This window comes from Epinephelus fuscoguttatus, linkage group LG13, assembly GCF_011397635.1.
Source record: "Epinephelus fuscoguttatus linkage group LG13, E.fuscoguttatus.final_Chr_v1".
NCBI lineage: Eukaryota > Metazoa > Chordata > Actinopteri > Perciformes > Serranidae > Epinephelus > Epinephelus fuscoguttatus.
In genome coordinates, this window is record NC_064764.1 from 41,650,447 (window position 1) to 41,676,491 (window position 26,045).

General features: G+C 41.8%; 1 protein-coding gene across 1 annotated transcript; it reads left to right on the top strand.

Moving 5' to 3' along the window:
- The first annotated feature begins 9,340 nt into the window (after positions 1-9,340).
- cd28 (CD28 molecule) lies at positions 9,341-15,768 on the top strand. The gene is made up of 6 exons (XM_049593527.1): positions 9,341-9,415; positions 9,537-9,610; positions 12,690-12,940; positions 14,609-14,765; positions 14,884-15,038; positions 15,150-15,768. The coding sequence occupies exons 2-6, from the start codon at positions 9,538-9,540 to the stop codon at positions 15,237-15,239; spliced, it is 726 nt and encodes a 241-aa protein (XP_049449484.1). The 5' UTR covers positions 9,341-9,415; position 9,537; the 3' UTR covers positions 15,240-15,768.
- The last annotated feature ends 10,277 nt before the right edge of the window (positions 15,769-26,045 follow it).

Here is a 26,045-nt window from a genome sequence, read left to right on the forward strand (position 1 = left end):
GTTGTATGTACAAATGCTGTATGTATGTTTTCTGACAGGAACATGTACCTTTATTATGTCAAACAGCTGTTTTAACAATTAATCAAACTGTTTTAAAGGATTTTTTCCTGCATCACTGTCTCTCATGAACTGTGTTAAAATATATATTTACATGTTTGTAATATTTGTGATATACAGTACAGGCCAAAAGTTTGGACACACCTTCTCATTCAATGCGTTTTCTTTATTTTCATGACTATTTACATTGTAGATTCTCACTGAAGGCATCAAAACTATGAATGAACACATGTGGAGTTATGTACTTAACAAAAAAAGGTGAAATAACTGAAAACATGTTTTATATTCTAGTTTCTTCAAAATAGCCACCCTTTGCTCTGATTACTGCTTTGCACACTCTTGGCATTCTCTCCATGAGCTTCAAGAGGTAGTCACCTGAAATGGTTTTCCAACAGTCTTGAAGGAGTTCCCAGAGGTGTTTAGCACTTGTTGGCCCCTTTGCCTTCACTCTGCGGTCCAGCTCACCCCAAACCATCTCGATTGGGTTCAGGTCCGGTGACTGTGGAGGCCAGGTCATCTGCCGCAGCACTCCATCACTCTCCTTCTTGGTCAAATAGCCCTTACACAGCCTGGAGGTGTGTTTGGGGTCATTGTCCTGTTGAAAAATAAATGATCGGTCCAACTAAACGCAAACCGGATGGGATGGCATGTCGCTGCAGGATGCTGTGGTAGCCATGCTGGTTCAGTGTGCCTTCAATTTTGAATAAATCCCCAACAGTGTCACCAGCAAAACACCCCACACCATCACACCTCCTCCTCCATGCTTCACAGTGGGAACCAGGCATGTGGAATCCATCCGTTCACCTTTTCTGCGTCTCACAAAGACACGGCGGTTGGAACCAAAGATCTCAAATTTGGACTCATCAGACCAAAGCACAGATTTCCACTGGTCTAATGTCCATTCCTTGTGTTTCTTGGCCCAAACAAATCTCTTCTGCTTGTTGCCTCTCCTTAGCAGTGGTTTCCTAGCAGCTATTTGACCATGAAGGCCTGATTCGCGCAGTCTCCTCTTAACAGTTGTTCTAGAGATGGGTCTGCTGCTAGAACTCTGTGTGGCATTCATCTGCTCTCTGATCTGAGCTGCTGTTAACTTGCGATTTCTGAGGCTGGTGACTCGGATGAACTTATCCTCAGAAGCAGAGGTGACTCTTGGTCTTCCTTTCCTGGGTCGGTCCTCATGTGTGCCAGTTTCGTTGTAGCGCTTGATGGTTTTTGCGACTCCACTTGGGGACACATTTAAAGTTTTTGCAATTTTCCGGACTGACCTTCATTTCTTAAAGTAATGATGGCCACTCGTTTTTCTTTAGTTAGCTGATTGGTTCTTGCCATAATATGAATTTTAACAGTTGTCCAATAGGGCTGTTGGCTGTGTATTAACCTGACTTCTGCACAACACAACTGATGGTCCCAACCCCATTGATAAAGCAAGAAATTCCACTCATTAACCCTGATAAGGCACACCTGTGAAGTGGAAACCATTTCAGGTGACTACCTCTTGAAGCTCATGGAGAGAATGCCAAGAGTGTGCAAAGCAGTAATCAGAGCAAAGGGTGGCTATTTTGAAGAAACTAGAATATAAAACATGTTTTCAGTTATTTCACCTTTTTTTGTTAAGTACATAACTCCACATGTGTTCATTCATAGTTTTGATGCCTTCAGTGAGAATCTACAATGTAAATAGTCATGAAAATAAAGAAAACGCATTGAATGAGAAGCTGTGTCCAAACTTTTGGCCTGTACTGTATGTACATTTGTTTTTTATTGAATTATCAACCTTATCATTGACAGTTAAGATTTGGTATGTCAGGGCACTCACCATGCAGTTCTCTGGAGCAGTCTCAATATGAGGTTTTGCCCCACCCACCATAGCAACCATAGACCAATCAAATCAATTGTTACATGTCAAGTACTGTTGCGGCAACAGTTTGAAGTCATTTGCATTCATTGGCTGTTAACTTTTATAGAGCTGAGACGCTCAAACCTTAAATGGCCCATTTTACCTGATGTCACCCTATATCCACTAAAACCCGGACTGACCAAAACATGTCTGATATTCAAAGCTCCATGTTTAATATGTAAGGGATAATGTATAATGAGCCGGTGAAAATAACTCCCGACAGCGCGTCGAGGTTCTATTCCCCTGAAGGGAGTTGTTTTCCCAGTATTCACCGGCTCATTATACATTATCCCGCTTATTACACAGCTAATTATCAGTTAAATAAATAATTTGAGACAGAATATTGATTAATTATACAATTTTTATTGATTTCTAAATTAAATCGGGAGGAGAGAAAAAAAAAACTGCCAGCAACGGCTGAATCTGCGCGACAATAACCCGATAAAAAAGTAACTGTTGTCAGGGCAGCGTCCCTAGCAACGCTGGGCTACATAGCACCTGTCATTACACAGTAATATCAGACCTCTGAATGTCGCGACTGACCAATCAGAATACAGCATTTAATAGAGCCGTGTAATAAAATAATATAAATAACCAGCGCCAATTCATCAGTCAGTGAGAATGTGTGTGTGGGCGGGGCATAAGCACATACAGCCAGCAGCAGCAGCGACCCACAGAGGGCTCGGTGGGGACGGAGCACCTGCTGCAGCAAGCCAACGCGCTGTCTGCAGTCATTTTGACTTGGCCAGCGGACTTCACTACAATCTGATTGGCTGTTGAAACAGGTGACGTGTTTTAAAACCAGCCGCCGGCCATTTGACCAGCTGAGTGTCAGGTGACACCATCAGCCGGCTTGAGTCGAGCTCAGACCAGCCAGTTCACACTGATGACACTTTTCTCTGCAACGTTCTAAAACAGTTTCATCCCATCATAAATCTTTGGTCTGAACTGGACTTAAACCTTTTCAGGAGATGTTTGAAACCCAAAGTGACTCTGACTCAGTCTTCACACTCTTTAACATCGTGCTGTCTCACCAAATAAATCCTGTGTGGTTTTAGCATTCACTCTTAACCAGACGTTTGATTCTTCACACATGGAACCAAACACACTCAAAGTGTTCTCAAACCTTAGTTCAGATATGGAGACCCTTCTGAATTTTTTCAGCTCTCTACAGCCTGGGTTTTAAACAGAGGGTCCTCAGGGTTATCGCAGGGGGTCCGCCAAATTATTGTTTGATAATTCAGGTCCCAGGTAGCAACACTCGCTGACGGAGCCCTTTTTCCCCTCCTCCTTTTTTTGCTCTGTCTTTCCCGTTCTTTTTCTTTTTTTCTGTTAAGCAATGTATTATAACTCACAACACTGGCAGGTGGGTTGCGAATTCCATCCACTGCTCAGGCACAAAAAATGACCCTCATTGACCTCAAGGTGGCGCTTTATCATCAAGTTTACGCAATTACCTCAAAAAACGTCTGGTTTAGGGTCATTTTCTTTCAGTATATTAATCTCTCAAATCATCTGCACCTTTGCTCTGATGGTCCTCGGCTCTAAAAATGTCAAATTCTGTGACCTTCTCTCATTTTCTATAACTCACATTTTCATAAACTCATCCTGAAACTTTGGATCATCTACAGACGTCGCTCAACTTAAGCTTTTCCTTATCCTCTGTGAGGGTCCAAGGACAGACGGACGTCGTCTGCTGTTAAGGCCTCTGAGGCAAACTGTGATTTGTGATATTGGGCTTTATAAATAAAGTTGAAATTGAAGTGAAATTGTGTCAAGTTGTCACAAGGTGTGTGTGAAACCACGTCCTGGTGGCGCCATGAGGTTTATTTGTTGTGTTTTGTTTTCTTAAATCAAAATATGTCTAAAAACACACATTAACGTGAATCCATTTGTCTGTTGGTTAAAAAAAATACTTACACAAAACAGCCCATTTAATTTCAGTACACAGCAGCAACTGTTTTTGTTTTGTTTTTGTTTGTTTTTTGCTGCATATTTACAATAATTTTTCACCATATTGACATTAATGGCATCAGAGTGTGCATGGCTAAATCAGTGAAGATAATGGGGCATCAGATGTTGTTGCCTCAGTGCACAGATCATTAAACTCTAATTAAAAAGTAACCATCTGTGACTGACAGCATGTTTGAGGTGAATATTAAATATCAGGTGATTTATATTTGTTTTGTTGAACTCCAGTGACATAAACTTAAACACAGCCTGGCTCCCAGAACATTTTATCTGCCTCCTGTTTTCAAAAAAGTTTGAGAGGAGCCGTCATTGTTTCCACCAGCTCGTTCTGCACTCCTCCAAATAATCATCTCTCCGGCCTCTCTCCCACGCTGAGCCCAACCAGGTACGACGCCCCGTTGTCACAAGGAAACTCATTTTGTTCCAACAAAAAAAGGAATTTAATGTCTGTTATTGTTCTCTCAGCTGAGTCTCTGTTGGCTTCCTGCAGAGGCCTGAACACACATGTTATCAAACACAATCTGCGTTCTCACCAAAAACTATTGACAGTCTCATGTATGCCACACTGTGTGAATGTAATTTGACTAAACATGAAGGGGAATGACTCATGACTCACTGTAACCAATTAATAAATCAATTTTCACTCCATTGTATGTGGAATATATAACACACAGGTCTGCATTTTTATTTTTCAGCACAGAACTGAAACTCATTTCCAAATTAGAACTGAATACAAGATGCAGATTTACAGAGTGCCTGTTAAAACAACATATTACAAGAACTGTGAGATTGTTTGGGATCAACTGATGGTTAAAATATCATCTGTGGCAGAACACGAATAAAATTCAAGGGAGTTTACATTTAAAACTACTGTTTGAAACATGAGTAAACATTTGAATATTGGAGGGTGAGAATCTTTAAACATCAACACATTCAACAGTCACTGAAGGACTTTCTTTCTTCCAACAAAGTTTCTTTGGATGAAAAGGGTTCCTAATTACACCTTTAGTTTTACATGAACCTTTGAAGAACCCTTTTGGAACCTTTATTTCTAAGACTGTACAGAAAATAACTGGATGGATGTTAATATTTCATTTTCAGACCAAAGTAACTGAACACTTCTTTCACAAAACACACTCCAAAAGTTCCTTATTAGACAGACAAATATACAGTACAGGCCAAAAGTTTGGACACACCTTCTCATTCAATGCGTTTTCTTTATTTTCATGACTATTTACATTGTAGATTCTCACTGAAGGCATCAAAACTATGAATGAACACATGTGGAGTTATGTACTTAACAAAAAAAGGTGAAATAACTGAAAACATGTTTTATATTCTAGTTTCTTCAAAATAGCCACCCTTTGCTCTGATTACTGCTTTGCACACTCTTGGCATTCTCTCCATGAGCTTCAAGAGGTAGTCACCTGAAATGGTTTCCACTTCACAGGTGTGCCTTATCAGGGTTAATTAGTGGAATTTCTTGCTTTATCAATGGGGTTGGGACCATCAGTTGTGTTGTGCAGAAGTCAGGTTAATACACAGCCGACAGCCCTATTGGACAACTGTTAAAATTCATATTATGGCAAGAACCAATCAGCTAACTAAAGAAAAACGAGTGGCCATCATTACTTTAAGAAATGAAGGTCAGTCAGTCCTCTTCACATTTTCCTTTGTAATTATGAATGTGTGTTAGCTCTGGTCCAGGGCACATCGTGAGCTAGCTCTCACTAGCTAGCGCTCACTCACACTCACACACACACACACACACACACACACACACACACACACACACACACACACACACACACACACACACGAGAAAGGGAAAGGTGAAAAAGGCATGTACTGTAGCCTAGAAGTGATAGTGGAAGATGGTAACATGAAACTATAATTACAGTATGGCAAACAAGAAGGAAGAGAGAGGAAAGGAGAGGAGGAGAAAGGAAGACAAAAGGACCTGAAGCCTGATCGCTATGTTATGACTATATTAATGTTATTTTTCATGAATTCTTTAAAGCATTTAATGTATTTAAATGTAAAGTTCTATTGTGTTGTGTGTGTTGATATTAAAGATAATTTGATTATATTATAAAAAATGACTGTTGCAGTTTGAGTGGCCCATTTTACCTGAACACTGCACATCTCAAAAATGGGGGACAGCTGATGTTTCAACAGCTGTAGGGTCTTAACAATTATATTTTATTACATAAATTCAACACAAAAATATTAAAATAGGAACACCATCAAATGTCATAGATTGTTTTTTCTTAGTTTCCCAAGTGATTAACCAGAAAGTGGCCCAATGTAGCTGATATCACCCTACGTAGTTTAATCTGCACTGAAATCAGCTTCATCTGATAAATTCTGACTGACAGTTTCTAATTATATTTCTGTACTTCATGCTAAACCATTCTGAAACAATGACAGCAGCAGAAATAAACCACTGTTTTCCAGGGTGACTGAAGATCGTAGTGCTGACTGTGACTTCAGTAAGAATGGGGTTTAACCCCACAGAGTGTTTCCAGGCAAAACACAGATGTGACGTCAGGACGACTCAGAATGTCACAACATCAGCACTTTCACTGTTGATCTATCTGAAAACACAGCGACTAGAAATAGCTATTTTCCACTGTTTGCAACTTTATCAGGTACTGAGAGCAAAGAAATTCAAACAAGATGAGTCAGCAAAAAATGATTAATATTCCAAAGAAGAATAAAGTTGATGACATAACAGAAACTGTTGCATGATGTAAAATCACAATCAAACTTTTGATTGCATCACTCACTCCATTTCAACCCCACATTACAAATCATAGGTTTATTTTTAAAGGTTTTTTCTGAGCGACAGTGTAAATGTCTGTGTTTATATAACCCAAATTCAGTAAATGAAGAAGCTGATGCAGATAGACAGATAAAGGGAAGCTACTGCAAGGCTTTACTATACAGTAACAAATAACTGATTTACTCCTCTGCACCGTCAGTGTACGTCCCCTAAAAGCAACACATCCTCACTCTGACCTCGTCACATGTCCACACTTGGTCATGGACTTTCCATGTTGAGATACATGTGTAAGGTACCCTGGGAGTGTCTTCTAGGTTCTGTCAACTTCAGCCTGTTACATGCATTGTCTGAATTAGAAATACACTTCTGTTTTCACAGAAAATGCACAGTTTGCATTTGCAAAATAAATGCTCTCCAAACAAATGCATGTGGTTGGGTTTAGGAAAAACGAATAGGGTTTGGCTTTGCAATCGTACGGAAAGTGAAAGTTGGTGGTTGTTGGACCCATCCACCCTACTTAGACTTCCGCTGCCTTATCCTCCGTTGTTTTCGCACCACTTTCCCTCCTGACGCCGCAAAGTGCCGTTAAACAATAAGGGCAACCGGCTGCGAATCACGCTGACATGAAAGACGGTCAGTGTCTCACGCTGGAAGTCACTGACTAAGCGTCGATTTTTGATGACTTCACAGTGAGACTGGGTCGTCACATCACATTTTCTTCTTTTAAAAGGTCAAGAAACAGGTGGAGACATTTCCAGTCTGTTAGCTCCACTAAATTTGTGCTAACTTTAGGCTCTTCGGTTTATTTGAAGTGTGTTGGATGGTGGTTGTGTGGATGTGGGTCAGTCATCAGAATGAGGACGTCCTCTCACCTGTCTGTAAACTTTTCTCCTGCCGACTTCTGTGTGGCAGCCAGGTTGAGGTTTTCAAATGTAAACATCGAGGAAAAGATAAAGAGGAATGAGCACCAGCTGAACTGCCATCCTGCTCGCTGTAGTTAAGGTGTTAAGGTGTTTCCGACAGGATATAAGAAACTATAATATCCTTTGATTCACTAAAACTTGGCTGAATCATGGATAAGGCCATTCAACCAGGTGACTCTTTTTTTATGTTGATCTGACAGAGCAGAGGACTCTGGGAGAGAGGGAGAAGAGACGTGTGCTTTACGGTGAATAAGGACTGGTGTGACAGTGGGAATGTGAGGTGCTGTCCTGCTCCTGCTGTGGATCACTGCTATACGCTGTTCAGAGTCAGACACTCGTGTTCAGGAGGAGCAACCACGCAGCTGTCTTGTTGGGATCAGGATGTGTGGAATTAAATTATTCCACACCCAGCAATCATTGATCACTAGAACCATCTGGAAACATGGCCGATTATAAAGCAGCAGCCAATGATGGAAGAAGACAAGAAAAAGGACTAAATTACAGTGCACAAGTTAAACCGGGTCTCACTCCAAAGTCTGATGATGATACATGATACACAGCTGGTCGCTGTTATTATTTAACAGCGCCTGGCAGTGTCAACAAACTACCAGCGCCCACTAACAACCAACGCACCCAGGGTACCTTGCAAGTTGTATCCGTATGTGGAAAGTCCGTGATCACACATTGATATGTGATGAGGTCAGAGTGAGAATGTGTTGGATGTGAAGCACTTAGTGTCTGTTACTGAATTCATGACATTTTGCAGCTGGAGTCAGAGACTGCAGTCGAGCTGCAGCAGTTTCTACTGTACATCCCACTCACAGCATGATGCAATCACTCTGCTGCTGTTCAGCTTCTCTCTGCTCGCCCTGACACAACATCCTATCCTGCTCCTGTAAATGCGACGAATGCTGCCCTTCATTCACCTCTTGTTAGGTCACTTTCAAAGAGTCATATTGATTCAGGATGTGCTCACTGAGTGCTGACTTTAGGAGCTGGAAGTGTTATAACCCGAAATCAAAAATCTTCTGCTGATTCCTGAGAGACTGACGCTAATGTGTGAATTCAACAACTGAGAGCTCAGAATAAAGTGCTGCTGTGGTACAATCATCACTGTGCAGGCTTTAGGGGATATTGTTCACAAGCAGGTATAAAGTTGAAGGCTTATGTAAAAGGATTTCTTTTTAATTCGGAAGCAAAACACAGAAATGACTAAAAACATAGATTATTATATGTAGATATTTCCCAGAGTTTGATAATAACACTGTAATCTAAATCTAACTCTTGCAGGGAAAATTCAGACTCAGCGCGGCAATCAATAGGAATTCAAACTTAACATCAGCCCTGCAAAAGTTTCCACCTGAACAAGTCATTTGACTCTCAGCACAAAACTTTCCACAAGCGTTACCTGCAGAAAAAGTTGAGTAGATTTCTTTTGTTTCCGACATGTAAACCTGCCTCAGAAACATTCGAAAATCAATTCAGATTTCAGCATGATTTTATTTTCTTTAGTTTTCCATAACTGTGACTTTGAGCAAACACAATAAGAAATTGTTGGAGTTAAGTTTTTCTGCTTCTTTTATTTTTTAAGCCAAAGAGATTGTTAATAACGCTGAGACTAAACTGCTTTGGTAAAATCACTGAATTCAGTTCTTCTCAGCTTTCCTGCAGAACCACAGCCGCTTCAACTTGCCGTCTCTCTTTACCGGCAAAACACCATCATCACTTCCTGTGATGGCACACAGTTTCCATGACAGCTGAGGAAAATGCTCGACTATAAAGGTGAGTTTCACCGTTTTTGCTGTGTTTTAAGGAAATTTCTTCAGTGAGAGGGTGTGTGTGAGCTCACCAGCATTTTTGGTGATTTTTTACTGTCAGTGTGTAACTTTGTGAGATTCTGTAGGATGTTCCTGACTCACTGTGTGATGGTTTGGATTTTGGGGACGGTCCTCAGCCTCTGCCTGCCTGTGTGTAGCGGTGAGTATCAACACACTTTAAGTGATGGGATGTTTAGTTCAGGGGCTGGTGACACTTTCTGCTATCAGGTGATAAAAGATTAACTGTTGTTGTTTTCCTGGACCTCTGTGGGCAGGTAAGACCCTGACCTTATGGTGACTCTGTTTCAGATGAAGTGATCTTAGCAGCAGCCTGATGAGCACTGAATTCACACTTGATATGAGAGAGGAGACTTTTTGCTTTCATATAACTGCGTTTTGTACGTGTTTTTCTTAACATATTTACAGAATGTTCCAGTTGTCATGAATTATTGGTGAAATCCTCTCAGAAATTAAGTACCTCTAGGAATTTGATGGCTTTAATTTGGCCCTAAATACACACAGCAACTGATGAACACAAAATAAACTAAAAGTACAGAACAAGACTGTGGGAGATATGCCTCTTATATCTGCACTGTAAAATATTTGACTGTACATTTACAGTAAATTCCTGACATTTTTACAGCACACTGTTGTGAACTGACAGCTGTATACTGTGATCTCACTGTAGTTGTTGTGTAGTTGTGCAGTATGCTCCTGTAGAATTACTGTGTATAACTGTCAGCTCTCAGTTAAACTGCTTTTCTAAAGTTACTATATCTACCTGCATGAATTTCACAATAAAATCTGGTTGAATATCTCAGTAAAAGCCAGTGAAGTGGTACAAATGTAATTTATTGTGAAATATTACAGTTACATGTTGTAATGTCCCGGAAATAATTAGCAGTAAGTATACAGCTGGGGCCAGCAGCCTGTTAGCTTAGCACAAAGACTGGAAACAAGGGGAAATTGCTAGCCGGGCTCCGTCCAAAGCTGACAAACTAAAGCTAAAGCTGTAAAAGCTCACTGATTAATCTGTTATATCTCTGTCATATGTTTGCAAAGTGTAAGAAAGTGTAAAAAAGTTTTACAGGTGGTTATATGACAGACTTTTTCCTTTAGTCTTTCAGCTAAGCTAACTGGACTGTATTGTATTCAAGACACGGATGAGAGAATGGTTTTAATCCTCTCATTTAACTTTCAGCAAAAGGAAACAAAAAGGTTGTGGGTTTGTTTTTTTCAATTGGACTCTATTTTCTCATGTCTTTGTGTTTAATTGAAGTATTGGGCTGCAAAGTATCACACAAGGCAATCATGCACCATCAAATAATGTCGGCTGACAGGCTCAGATTGGTATTTTAAGTGTCTGGCAGCATTATGGAAATGATCCCTACAGAGATAGACCTTTTTGTTTAAGAGAAAGATCCTTTCTATTTAACCAGAAACAGCCCCAAAATCACCTTCGCCAAACTCACCAGACTCCATTTAAATACCAATAATTTTAGTGTGTACAGAGGCAGCATGTTTTCACATCTAACTGAGTGAATTTAGGGTTTATTTCAACCAAAGTAAGGTTGGTTTGTCTTTCCTCTGTTCCAACAATCACCACAGCAGCTTTTGTGAGCTTTATTTGTTTCTGTCAACTTTGAATGTCTAGTCTAGCTTAACGCTGGTGGAATCCTTTCCATAATGTTGTCAGACACTTAGTATAATAATCTGAGCCTCTCAGTGGCAAAAACAGACACTTTAAGTGGACGTAAATTGGTGGTGCAAACATGCACACTGCAGCTAGCCTGAGTGTCAGACTAAAGCTCCCAGAACCTTCAGTCTGACATGGCTTCCATTGAAGGCGATTTACAAGGGGGAGGGAATTTGATTTTTCCCTAACCAATCAGTAGAGATCAACGACTCACCCAGAATCTGACGTCATTAGTATCCATGCCCCGGGGGTGCTGAAAACAAGTGAGCATTGCCCGTTTAAAATGTCTCCGTCGTCGTGCACGCCCAGCTGCATCGCCGTTGAATCCAGTTTAGCAGCTTCCTTAATTTGGTCCTCCATTAACGCGAGTAGTGGCGAAATACCTCGATAGCATCGTTAATGTGGTCTGTAGGATCTGTAGCGGTCGCCATTGTTGCTATCCTCACCAGTTACCCACCGGAGTACAGCTTGACATCAGCGTGGCGCTGATTGGCTAATTGCTAGACCCCCAGCATTCATTGGTCCGTCCATCATTTGGACGAGATAAATCGCAAATTCATTGAAGTATGCCAGACCAGAGATGCAAGCCTACTCAGTTGAGTGGGCGGGGTCTATGGTCTGGAACCAGGCTACACTGCAGCCTGTTTTGCAGCTGCAGCGCTCTCGTTTGATACTGGAGCAGTTGCAAAAACTGTTGTTCCAACCGATCAGTTAGACACAAAAACATGAGACAGTAGTGTCCAGGTTGAAAAATGCTGAAGTCTTTCATGTGAAGGTGGAATAATGGTTAAAAGTTCTCATCAACCTCTGTCTGTCTGTTGATTTTCATTGTTGATGGTCCCATGGTGGTAAATACTGTGGCACTGAAAGCACATCAAGCTCTGCAATTCAGTGTAATTCAGTTCTACCTGTAGGCCACATAGTGGTTGAAATTTTGACATGTTGACTTGTTTGCTGTCTGATGAGGAGTTTGCTGTGAGTTTTTCCAGTCTGTGTTCAGTGGAAAAAGTAGGTGGAAAGTGTGTGTTTGGCCTCTTAGCGAGCGATAGTCACTGGTTAGTCTACATTCAGGAATCACCTGGTTTTGTTCAGGGCGTGTGTGAACGCCGCAGTCTCATTGTGACAACGGCATCTCTGCAGAGCTGCCGTCTGCTGTAAAACCACAATGTTTTGTCTTTTAATGTCCCCATGTGCTGAACACAGGAAGTGACATGTGGGTGTGGAGAGTTTTTGGGATTTTGTGGGTCAGAGCTGAGTAACTGAGAATAATGTAACAAGTAATGAGAATAATTAGGTTTCAAGTAACATCAACAGTGAATGATTTACGATTGTCTGCCTCTGACTGTAACCTTCATAGTTGGATTGCTCCTTCACAGACAGCTGCAGTGAGCTTCCTGTTCATTCTGTCCTTAAAAATCTGCAGAGATCTTCTGTCATCCCCCCTTTGGATTCAGTCCATTATCATGAGGTCCAAACTCTGAAGAGAAAAAAAACAACACACATCAGTTCATTCCTGAATTGTCTCCATCCCTTTTCTTGTCAGCTGTGAAGGTGACCCAGCCCTATAAAGTGGTGAGCAGCAACGGAACGGCACGGGTCCAGTGCTTCGTCCAACCCCAACCCTCCTTCAACCAGATCCAAGCCTTCTCTGACCAAACCCAGCACTATCCCTACCCTGACCCTGAGGAGCTCCGTGTGACCCTGCTGAAAGGACTCTATGGCACCCAGGAACTCTGCTCATCCATGCTTAACTTCACAGATCAGGTCGAGGACGACGCGGAGAAGGAGCGAGAGGTACATCCAAAATCCAAAATAATGTAATCTCACATTAAAGGCCCTGAAATGATGTTTTCTTTTCCCTGTCAGCCTCTTACTGTAAGAAACAGGGATCCTTCATCAGAACCATTATTTTTGTCAAAGTTAAAACAGTTTTGCAAATTCCAGTAGGGAGATTTTCTGCTTCTCTGTTGGAAAACAATGATGTCACAGACTTCTGTGCAACAAATAGGATTTTGCAACATGTGACATCTGGTGAAACATTTTTATTGGCTATGTCTTATGCTCTGAAGGTAATGGGCCATGTCTTAAAAAGGGTGCACAGCACAATGCAACTTGCGAGTTTAAGACTGACACAGTTGTCACTATCATGGTCAGCACCCATGGTGAGTAAGTAGCAAACATACATGCACCCATCTGTACCCTCATGGGCATGTAGGTCCTAAAATGAGGTGTGGTCAGGTGCATAGTTGGCTTCTCTGAGGCAGCAGAAAGTGATTGTTGACCAACAAACTCTCAGTCTGAAGTTAGAATGGTGCAGCATTATCCTGCTATTTTAAGGGCAGATTATTCAGATTGTAAGATGTGTCTACATAGTTGGGCTCCCAACACGTGTACACTCGTGTTACACACACAGGGACATGCTGATGGGTTGCAGGTTGGTAAAATGTTATCATTAATGAGGAAAATATTCTGTAAAATGTGAACATAGCAGAGAGCAGAGCAGAGCTGCTCCATAGAGCTCCAAAGTCAGCATGATACGAGGCTGGTTGCCCTTATTGCTGCTGCCGGACGTTCTATTACGATAGACGCTGTGCACATTTACGTACAAGGAGCAGCGTAACTTTAATGATTATTTCAGAGGCTTAAAGTTAAGCTCTGTTTCCTCTGTCAGCTTTATAACTGCAGCTTTTAGTTTTGCTGCTGTAAAGTCCCACAATATTTGCTGCAGTGACATCACTGCTCTTAATGGTTACTTCTCCAGTTGACTGAATCAGCCATGTAAATCAGAAGAGTCAGAAATTTCAGACAACAACAAACGAGGCAAGGGTGGAGAAGTTTATAATATTGTACCTTTTCTTTGTCATCTTCTGTGGCCATGTCTTGTTTGAACTATGCCACACTGCCTCCACCATCTCCAGTGGTCCTGAAACATGCACAAATATGGACAAAATGAACAGACTGTGGACCGAAGGCCCTGCCCGTCTCCGTCTCCATATCTAACATTTAGCATAAATAAAGCCTTACGTTGTATCCAGATTATATGCAGTTTAAGTGGAGCTTGACAGGCCCTAGATGCACTTGGACACCATAGATCGTCTAAATAGGGCCCTAAGTCTTTATTCAATATGAGCTACTACACTATGAAATCAGACCGATGTATGAGTGCACAGGCTTTCCAAAGAAAGAACCCAAATAAGGTGATCACCTTTATGTCACATCCTATCCATGGATGAGAACGAATATGTATGTTCCTTCTGTCCCCCTCCAGGAGCACCACTGGGTGCAGGGGACACGATACTGCTACCTTCTTTTTATTCATGTCTTGAGAACCTTTGTTAATTTTTGTTTGAAATAGTTTCTGTTGTTTCCTTCTTGTACTTGCATCTTCATATGTCATGACTCAAATTAAAAAGACCACCTGTCAACAGCTGGAATCAAACTAATGTGTGATGTGTGTTTTAGGTGCAGTGCTCTGCTCAGCTGAGAGAGGGCGCTGTGGAGGTGACAGTGTCTGGACTGAAAGCCAAACACACAGACATGTACCGTTGCAAGATCGAAGTCTTCTACCCACCGCCGTACCTGCGACTCACTGGCAATGGCACACTCATTCATGTTTTAGGTGAGACGCCCACACGTGACCTGCAGACGCTCTCGTTTGTGTTCACTCACTGAACTGACACACATTTCAGTCTCACTTTCAGTCTCACTTTGTCTTCATCCGTCTCCTTCATCCACAGAAAGCTCTGAATGTCCTGTGCTGGAGGCTCAGAGACACAATGCACACCGGGGTGATGAAGAAGAGGATGATGATGGGACGGCACCAGTCAGTGTTCCTGTGGCTGTGCTGGTGATACTGGTCATGTTTGTGCTCATCATCATTGTCTACTTCCAGGTCAGAGCAGTGTCATGCAGGCTGTTTTGCAGCAGTGTCAGTGTTGTTGGTGGATGCAGCAGGTTTGATATCATTAGTAATTATTGTCTCTGCTGTGTTGTCCTTCTGCAGGCTCTGCAGTGTAAACAGGAGAGGAGGGAGATTGTCCGAGCAGCGCCTGCTATGCTTCAGAAGGTGGATGCTGCTGCGTTTTCATGTTAAAACTCTGCATGAAAAACACACTGAAGAGTCACTTTGGACCCATTGTGTCCAAACCTGTGTTGTATCTGCCTAGAAGCATTAGAGTATTATTGATTTTGAGGGTCAGTGAAATATCGGGTCATTATTGACCGTGTATTATAAATCACCTCTGTTATAACTGAGGGTTTTGTTGTCTTTTTTCACAGCTATAGAAAAATACCAAAATGACTTTTGGTGTCTGTGCAGGTATAAAATAATGTTTACGTTGTTGTAAACACACATTATAAGAGGCACCTATAGGAGCTGCAGCCTGGAGGCTCGTCTGTGTACAAACTACTTGTTTGATTAAAACTGAATCACTCTGAGTTTAATGTGGTGAAACGCTCCAGCTAAGAAAATGCAATGCTTTGAATCTTTGGGATGCATTACAGCTGTTTAAGTTATTTGCCTGTGAGTGTATTGACACAATATATTTGTTGCCATTGCAATGTTCAGCAAATATTCATGTTGGATGCTTCCTTAAAATAAAGTTTCTCATCTTTAAACTGTAGTTTTGTGTCATTTATCATGATTTTTCTTGTATTGTTTGTGAACCAAAAAATAAAACAGAAATAAGAACATGTATGGAGTTCACTAAAATGCATGTGAAAGATTATCAGTGTTAATGCGTTAATTGTGATGTGATTAAGGTCCGATCATGACACCTTCTTTGTTTTTAAATCGCAAATATTGCATGTTGCTTTATTTTGTCCCTTCTGTGCACCCTCGTCAAGCTGCCACAGCGGCTCTCTGCTTCCTCCTGCTGCACTGATGGAAAATAAGACATTGCACATTCTCAGTTCATTTAAAGCCGATATCGGCCAATACTGATGGTGTGCTGATATGATTGTGCATTTCCACTCACTACTGTAAGCTGACAGGTCAAAAGAAGGATGTACCTCCAGAGAAAAAAAAACAGAGTGTCTCTCAAAACTGCTGCTGCTGTTGAAAACGAGTGCGCCAGCTTTATCCTCGACATCAGAGTGTGATGTCAGACTGTGTTGTTTAGTTCACTACTGGAGAGCAAGCCGGTGTCAGTACACGAAGCTATGCTGTGGTGCTGTATGTTTTCCTGTCTGATTTCAGAGTTTCAGCCTTCAAAGAGTTAAGTACGACACTGCAAACTTGACTGACAAACTGGTCAGCAGTACTGTGAATACCACAACACAAGATTTGTGTTGTTTGTTTGCTTGGTTGAATCCACCTTTTAAACTGAACTGAGTTGTGGGCTGTTTGTTTGTGCTGTGTGCCTCATTGTGGTCTGTGGTTTCACAGATCCATTTCCTTTCTATGTGACTCTGACTGGCAGCCCACTTTATTTAAAAAGCACTTTGGTGTCTAATATGGAAGAAGGTACTGTGATCAGATGTGATCTGAAGCAAATGTCTCTTTGATAATGAACACGTGTGTTTAAATATGAGCTTTGGGTTATGTTGAGTTTCAATGAAAAAAAAAAACAATAAATAAAATCACTACATAAGGCCTGTGAGTGTTAGGTGATCATTTGACGAGCTAAACTCTTGCATGAAAAAACAAAAGCAGATCAGATGCAGGTGACCCAGTGTTAAGGGTTCTTTAATATTCCCTCCACTGAAGTTTTAAGATGCACAGAATCCCCTCAAACAGCAAAAGACAGCGTTGAATTCTCAAACAGGCCTGGAGACCAGAGTTTCTGTTTGCTAACATGAGATCTGCATTCAAACAAGGAAGAGTCAGAATGTCCTGGGTGTACCTGTTCTCAGCTCTCTTCAGCCCTCAGAGAGTGCAGCGTCACACCCTGATTGGCCCACTGTGGAAATGCACCAAGCTGCTCTCCATTCTTTATCAGGAGTCATTACCCACACCTGCACAACAGGTGACCTGAGTTACCCTCCAATCAAGCCAAAAATGAACCGACAAAAAAGGGATTTGACAGCAGGTACCAAACAATTAGGCTGTAAGGTGAACCAGAAAAAGTCCTACAGAAACTGATTTCCGCTCCGACATCTGGGGACTACACGATCTTTACTTCATAAAAAAGACTGATACATGTTCAGCTAATCAGCGGGAGTTCGTAGCTCATAACCCCGCAAGAGTCCTGTGATCGGGGTCGTAATTTGGCACTAGTTCCTTCTGAGCATAATAATTAGTTCCTTCTGAGCGTAATGAGATTTGGTTCGCGAGTGGTGGCACGGCCGTCACGTGATCGCGCTACACCAATAAAAAAACAGCTTGTCGTGTTGTCATGGTTTCCAGATATCGGAGCGGAAATATGGCTTCCTCCAGCAGCAGTGATGAGGAAAACACACCAGAAAGTCCTGAAAAAGGTAGAAAACGTAAAACATAAAACATAAACAGTGTTATATGCACATAGTCTCTGTAAAGTGAGAGAATGTGCAAAATTTCACCATCACACGCTGGAATACATACAGGAAAAGCCTAGACCGGTGGCTCGCGTTGAAGGCAAGTTTCAGGATTTGGTTGGGCGGCTGTGGCTCAGAGGTAGAGCGGGTCGTCCACCAATCGAAAGATCAGCGGTTCATGTCGAAGTATCCTTGGGCAAGATACTGATCCCCAAATTGCTCCCGATGGCTGTTCCATCGGTGTGTGAGTGTGTTAAAACTGAGTAGCAGGTAGCACCTTGTATGGTAGCCTCGGCCACCAGTGTATGAATGTGTGTGTGTGAATGGGTGAACGTGACTCGTAGTGTAAAAAGCGCTTTGAGTCACTAGTCACTAGATGACTAGAAAGGCACTATACAAATGTAGGTCCATTTACCATTTAGCATAACTACAAACACTGTTTAGATATTGAGTTTGAAGATATTCCCGAGGATGCTGCCTACCATCCCACCTGTAGGTTTACTGATAAAAAGACAATAGACTCAGTGGAGAGATGGCTCGCATGTGAGAGAGAGACTGATACGGAAGACCGCTCAAGAAGAGAGTCTGTCCCGTCTCCCATCAGCACTCCTCTGACGAAGAAACTTCGGTCCAAGTCAGGCCTGCCTATCCAGTGCTCAGGCTCTGTCCTTCCTGCCCTGTGCATAATATGCAAGAAAACGGACAAATATATCACCAAGGGAGGCAAACGCCAAAAGGTCTATCTGACACAGGCTGAAACATTGACAGCAGGTGGGTAACCACAACATGCAGCACCCTCCTCCTCCTCCTACCTACACACACACACACACACACACCTTAGTGGCATGACTGAAAAGTTCAATTATGTGAGAGAGATATGTCAACAAACGGGCCCTGAGTTATCCTTTTGTTACTTAGGTCAGTTGCAGAAACCTGCCGAGTTGAAGGAAGACCACAGCATTCTTATGCATATTAAAGACAAAGACTGTGTGGCTCTGTGGGTGCGATACCACAAGTGCTGTTATAAACAGTACACCAGGTTTTTGAGTGTTCCTGCAAGACCAGACAAAGAACAGTAAGTTATTTATTATATTGTATTTTCTCTGGTTACGTGCTGTCATTCCGACATAACACTATTCCGACATGCAAATGTCCCACCATTCCGACAAGGCTTTCCATATAAGGAAATGTGCTTTACTCAACGGGTGACTCCCTTCTTTCTGTTCATGCATTTTTCATGTTTTAAGACATGTGTACAGATGTGATACAGCCAGTGAAAGCTTAATTAATAAACACAAAGTCTCGGCATCCGAAGGAGGAGATGCCTTGAACGGGAAGCAGGACGTGGTGGTTTTCAGTCACACACTCTGACGCCGCTTGTTGCAACTTCAGAAAATTTTATCCAGGAAAAAAAGGCTTAGAACCATGGACCAAAACAGCTCTATAATACGCACAAAAATCCAAAAGAAACGAAAGTTAACTAAAAAAAGCAACTAAACAGCATAAGTGGTCAAAATTGGTGTTTTACGCATGCCTCTGTGCGTCTGGCACACGCATCTTGGGGCTCTCCCACGTTGGTTTGTGGATGAAAGCTGTATGTTCAGCTCCCCTTACATGTAAAAAAAAATCTCTACATGACATTTTGGTCGGCGAAATCCACAGACAAGCAACTGCAATTATTATTGTTGCATATGCTGCCAGCGTGCATAAAGACACATGGGCTCTGTGGAGAGCTCTGCTCCAGCTGGCTGCTGTGACAGGTCCCTGTCACTGTATTTCTGCTTACGGTCAGTGATCCCAGTGATTCAGACATGAATCTAACATGTTTCAGACTCGCCTGAGTTACATTAACACGTGTTTTTTGATATTTGACATTTCAGGAGATTTTGATAATAGATTATTAAAGTTGGTTTGCGAGGTTGTGGAGTTAGGGGTGTATTTGCCCCAGCATATCATTAGTGCAAAATCTTTTGGGTAAAAAAATAGGCCATTAAAGGAATTGTCGGAAAGGCAGGATGTTTAAAAAAAAAAAAAAAAGAAATTCCGTTATTCCGACCATAGGAGAAAAAAATTGTCGGAATGATGGGACATTCGATGGAAAATTAAGTGTTTCCATTTAGACAATGAGAGGCCCATGTCGGAGTGGTGGGATGTCGGAATGGACGTTGCCCACCATTTTTTTCTCTAGGGCATTAACCTAACGTTACATAAGTAAACACTCAATACTTTTCTTTCTATTGTCTGTGAACACAATCACTGTACACCTTCTGGTACAGTAACTTAATGTTGTTTTTTCCTTCTGATTCATGTGTTTTCAGAAATGAGCCAACATTTGATATCGGCTACAAGATATTCTGCCAGATGATCATCCGTCAACGACTACTTGTCAACCAAGTTGACAAGTACTTGCTGGATATGGTTGGCACCTAGAGGATGGAAACTTACAAGTCACCTGGATGACAAGAAATCCGGCCCCTGATAGTGTTTTGCAAGTGATACACTGCAGTTGCAAGGGGAGCACCTGCGAGACAGGCAGATGTTCCTGTTTCTCTGCAGGACTGTGTTGTACCGACTGATGTAGGTGTCATAAGTGTATGAACAAAAAAGAAACCGAGGAGAGACTGTCCTGACACTGACAGTGAGGACTGAGTGCAGTGTTTTATGAAATATGTGCGGTGGGGTGGGCTGTTTTGTATTGTTTTATACCAGAGTTATTATTTTAGGTTAACTATAATAACCTTGTTTTATACTGCACCTTTTTCATAAACATGATGTTTATGTGTCTCAGTGCAGTCTGTGTTTTCTTTTTACAAATTAACTTTGAATAAATGATTGAATGAATGAATGATCTTTATTGTCATTAGGCTAGATTTATACACAAGTACAATTAAAATTTTATATGGCTTCAGTCATGATTAAAAGATTAGAAGAATTATTTAAAATTTCACCATTAAAAAGTGTAATAGCAGTCATAGCCCTTTGGTAAAACTGTTCAGCCTACTGGTGCTGCCTTTCATTGATCTGAATTGCTTGCCAGAAGAAATCCTTGTTACGATCTGCCTATCAACAACGACCTCTGCTCTAAAAATAACATCTGCTCTGGTTGTTAGAAAAGATTATTTCACAAGTGGTTCATGTGTTAATGAACTTACAAGCAGAAACATCAGCATACGGTTGTTTATTATTATTATTTACATTCATTACATTACAGTCATTTTTCAGATTACAAAAGCATCAATAACCATTTAACAACGACAGGACAGCTATGTTGTCTATGTAACAATATGTCGGTTATGCCCAGGTATTGAATCAAATGTGTTTTAAGACATTTTTGCTTAGTTCACCTTATTGTCTATTTGTCTCATCGCGCTTCGTGGACACGGCGATGTGAATAGCACTGTTTCAGCTCATTTCAGCTCACTTTTGAGGACTTCCGGATCTGTTTTCCTCTGCTGAACGAAACCATGGTGACACGAAATGCGGGTACCTTATTGGTGTAGCGCGATCACGTGATGGCCGTGCCACCACTCGCGAACCAAATCTCATTACGCTCAGGAGGAACTAGTGCCGATCACAGGACTCTTGCAGGGTTATGAGCTACGAACTCCCGCTGATTAGCTGAACATGTATTGATCTTTTTTATGAAGTAAAGATCATGTAGTCCCCAGATGTCGGAACGAGATGAAACGATAACTGTGTTCACCTTACGGCCTAAATGAAGGACTGCTTCTTTTGCAAGGCACTGTGATCCATTCACCTGACGGGTGTGGCCTGGTCATAATGAAAAACCACTTTAAAGTTATGCTGTCTTCAAGGTGTTATTGCAGGTTATGACTTTTCAAAAAAGCAACAGCCCGCTTTAACTTTGCTCAAGCACCACCATCAGGCCAGTATGTCCACTTGCACACAGCAAGTAATAAAACAGTGCAGACTCTAGAGGCTGCCTGCTGGGCTTCAGCTGCTGAATTGTCATGCTACCCACATAATTTCCATGAACATGAAGCAGAGAGACCAGAACAACTGCTGATGAGTCAGAGATAATTGTTGAAAAGTTTTCAGTTTGATTTGATGATCAGGCAGTTTGTTTCAGAGAACAGCACCACAGTACGCAGAAGAACTCTCACCACATCTGGATCTTTATCTGTGTACAGTTAGAAAATCACCACATGACAGATCTGAGCAGGAACAGACAGCGTGGGCAGAGACTATGAGAAGAATGAAGTCGTCTACAAGGTCATGATTTTAGTGCCTTTTGTGTGTGTGTGTCAGCAGGGTTACAGAAAAACTACTGGTGGAAGCCTGCAGCACAGGACAGGGAGGAATCTAATAATCACTCGACAACATGGAATGGATGAACAAATTATTTTAACTTTAATTAAACTTGTAATATACAGTATGTCAACACGTTTAAACCTCAGGAGGTCACAAGCAAGCATGAAGGTGGCTGAGCCAAAACAACAGTGGCTAGCATGAGCGTATCTATGTTTCCCAGGTTCTATGTTCCCCAATTAACCCTGCAAAAAAGGTTCTATGTTGTCCGCTCAACCAAGCGGGAAACATAGAACTCTTTTTGTGTAAGTGGGGAACATAGAACCCTGGAAACATAGGGATGACCCCCAGTGTAGTGCTAACAACAGCAACAACAGCGCTGACAGAGCTAAGGTGTTAATGGAGGTTGGCCCACGGTCGATATGTGACCTCGTCACATGTCCACGTTTGGTCATGGACTTTCCACGTCCACATATGACGTCCAAGGTACCCTGGGTGTGTTGGTTGTTGACGTTCTGGGACGCCGTGTCAACTTCAGCCTGTTACATGCATTGTCTGTTTTCAAAATACACTTCTGTTTTCACAGGAAATGTACAGTTTGCATACAGTCTCTTTCAAAATAAAAGCACTACGTTGGTACAACACCACCAACTGATGTTTTTTCCTTCAACAACACACACGTGGTTACATTTAGCCAACACACACACACACGTGGTTACGTTTAGGTTTAGGAAAACAGAACAGGGGTTGGCTTTACAATCTTACAGGAAGTGAACACCGCACTCCTGGGTGAAAGTTGGTGGTTGCTGGACCCATCCACCACCCCTCCCACCCACAGTACTCTGACTTCTGCCGCCATAACTTTAGTCATTGTCCCGCCACATTCCCCCTGACACCACTGGGCGTTGAAAAATAACAGAGACCAGCAGCGTGTCATGCTGACGTGAAAGGATGTTTTTTTTCATCAGTGTTTGATGCCAAAAGTCTCTGAACAAGCACCAGATTTTGACCACTTCGTAGTGAGACCAGTTTGTTGTTGTGGGTGTAAAAGTGGGACTGATTACCCAGGGCCACAATGGGAGGGGGGCCCTCAAAAAGCCTGAGATGAAAAGTTGTTTTTTTATTTCTAATTATTTTGTGCCACAACTAAATTAAAAGTGGCTGAATACATCAGTTGAAAGACTTAAAAAAAATGTTTTTTATTTTTGTGAAGAGGAGGGACATACAAATATAAATGGTTGTATTTTGAATTCAATTTACTGCCAATTTTTAAAGAAAACATTTCTTTAAAAATTTCCCATATTACACCATTTATTACCGCTGGAAACTGTAAAGACAGAAATTATAAATGGATTTTCAAATTTCTGATGGTCTTTGGACACATCAGGTGGGATGAATGCTTCTGTCAGAAAAAAACCCCAACATCAAATCTGAGCTTATTTTATCAAAATCACTTTAAAATGTTACTAAAAATAAACTGTTTGCATGAACTAACCAGCATGAAAGACAAGAGTGAACAAACAAGATCAATTTTCAGCTCCAGGATTTCATCTTGAAGAAGAAGAAGAAGAAGAAGAAGAAGAAGAAGAAGAAGAAGAAGAAGAAGAAGAAGAAGGCTGAGGTTTCGTTGGACCCTCAGACCAGCCTCCCTCATCGTCAAACCATGGCTGAGGACATGATCGATTATCGTGGCCCGAATCTCATCTGAGACGATGGTTCTTCTTCTTCTTTACTGTACTGTATGTAGTACTGCATACTGTATCAATACAGCACTCAGTGATTACTGCAGAATATAGTTTTGTAAGTGGACTGTTGTACTGTGCTGTAACCAAACAATGTTCTACAGTATGGCACATACATATGAGATTGGGAACTGCATTCCTGCTTTGTCTATACAATATGTAATGTATGTTGCTGTATCTGGATCTTTTGCAGAAATGAAAGATAACCACAAGCAGGTGGGAGGACACGTCTGTTCACGGCTCAGCAGGAGACTGCCATTGTGAACATAGTTCTGGAGAACAACGCTATCACCCTAAAACAAATCCAAAGAAAGATGATTGAAGACCAAGTGATGTTCCAGACCATCAACTCTGTCAGCCTCAGCACACTGGACCGTGTCCTACAGCGCAATGCAGTACACATGAAGCAAGTGTATAGGGTGCCTTTTGAAAGGAATTCGGCCAGGGTCAAGGAGCTGCGCCATGACTATGTGCGAGTAAGTCCTATATCCAGCACTGACACATTACTGTATTGCACCTGTAATACTGTGTGATGCAGTTACAGTGTTCCTTTACATTGTCTCACACGATCATGTATTGACTGCTCTACGTCCATGTCTGATACTGTCATGCTGTCTGTGTCAGAGAGTTCTGGAGCTGGATGCAGTCGCCAAGATCCACAAATTCCTCTACATTGACGAGGCAGGGTTCAACCTGGTGAAAAGAAGGCATTGGGGAAGGAATCTAATCGGCCAGCGTGCCATTGTTGAGGTCCCTGGACAGTGTGGATGTAACATCACCATGTGTGCGGCGATGAATCACCATGGTATCCTCCATCGCCATGCCACCTTCAGTCCCTACAATAGTGCACTTTTCCTGGCATTCCTGGATGCGATATTTTTTTTCGTAGGACGGTAGGGGAAGGTACCGCCTTTTCCGCCTCTGATTGGCTAGAAGGGCTCTCCTCTGATTGGTTATTTGCTGTCAGCTAGTCTGTTTTGATCGTCTTTACCACCAACAGAAGTAAACGAAGTCAATCCAACAGTGTGATAAGTGCGAGCCGTCAGATTTATATTAATGGAAAGCACATCGCCGAATTTAAGGTTGACACCTAAAGTGTATGTCCACATCTTAACATATGTTCTCATAGGCACGAAAAGTATCCAAGGGACGAGCAAACGGTAAACTAAGCTATTTCTTAAGGCACTTTGGCAGCACTCTCTGGAGGACAGACATGTGACAACACACAACAGTAACACCGAAACAGGTTAGTACAACTTTCAGTTCCATTAGCTGGTTTGGAGACTTGTGGAGTCCAGCCTTACAGAGAAAAAGTTGCAACACATATCTGTCCTCCAGAGCGTGCTGCCAAAGTTAAGATGTGGACATACACTTTAGGTGTCAACCTTAAATTCGGCGATGTGCTTTCCATTACGGTTAGACACATTTCTCGAAACTAAGCTCCATTCCTCAAAACCCTAAACACAAATCCAAAACTGCACACTCAACTCCCCAAACGTTAAACTTCCAGGTCAAAACCAAACGTTGCCTTCACACATCACACAACAGTTCAGAAAAACACAAACAGTACAACATAGTCTTAGACACTGCAGAGATCAATTCATAACACTGCCACAAAAACCTAAAATAAATAATGTTGCTTCTGGTTCTTCCCCACAAAATCTCTGTAAATGATAAACACAATAGACAAATGTTTTTACTTTTTTTATTCATAAGGGAGGAAAAAAAGAAGAAAAACATATTTACACAAAATATAAATAATATAAATACAGAAAATGGCAGAATAAAATGGCAAATACAGAAAATATTTCACTCTTGTACAGCATTGTGTCTCTGGTCTGGGTCAGGCCAGAGAACCTCATCCACATCACATGCAAAAACAGAAGTGGGATGGGATACTGTAACTGTAAACAATTCTTTTACTGTAACAAAATGGGAGCCTACAGTAATTCCACATTACATACTGTAACTGAGATGCATACAGAATGATAGAGCAAGCAGCTACAGTACTGTAAATTTATACATGCTGTACAGTACTGTGAGAGCTCAGGGTACAGCAGTCTAAAGTAGAGTACAGTAGAGAGCAGTATGTACATAAAACACTTACCTATTATCCTGCCTGAAGGTCTGTATGATGAGGCAACAGTGAAGTGGTTCAGGTTTGGCTGCACTCGTTGCCCAGCCTCCCTCATTGTCAGGCCATGCACAAGGACATGGTCGACAAGAGTGGCACGAATTTCATCACTCACTACTTGACTCCTCGGCCTCCCTCTTCCTCTTCCTCCTCCTCCTCCTCCTCCTCTTCTTTGACCTGTTCCTCTTTCTTGCCGTCCAGGATCCATTGTTCTAACAAATGAACTGACCCAGGGCCCTTTTAGATGTTCTGATTGGTGTGTGAACAATTTTGTCTCCTCGTGTTTTCTACCAGGTAATTG

What these genes read in the sequence shown, in the direction of transcription:
- cd28 (XM_049593527.1), top strand. Translation starts at nt 9,538, where the DNA reads ATGTTCCTGACTCACTGTGTGATGGTTTGGATTTTGGGGACGGTCCTC. An exon ending in CTGCCTGCCTGTGTGTAGCG is followed by an intron (nt 9,611 to 12,689) that starts GTGAGTATCAAC and finishes TTTTCTTGTCAG; the next exon opens with CTGTGAAGGTGACCCAGCCC. An exon ending in CACACTCATTCATGTTTTAG is followed by an intron (nt 14,766 to 14,883) that starts GTGAGACGCCCA and finishes CTTCATCCACAG; the next exon opens with AAAGCTCTGAATGTCCTGTG.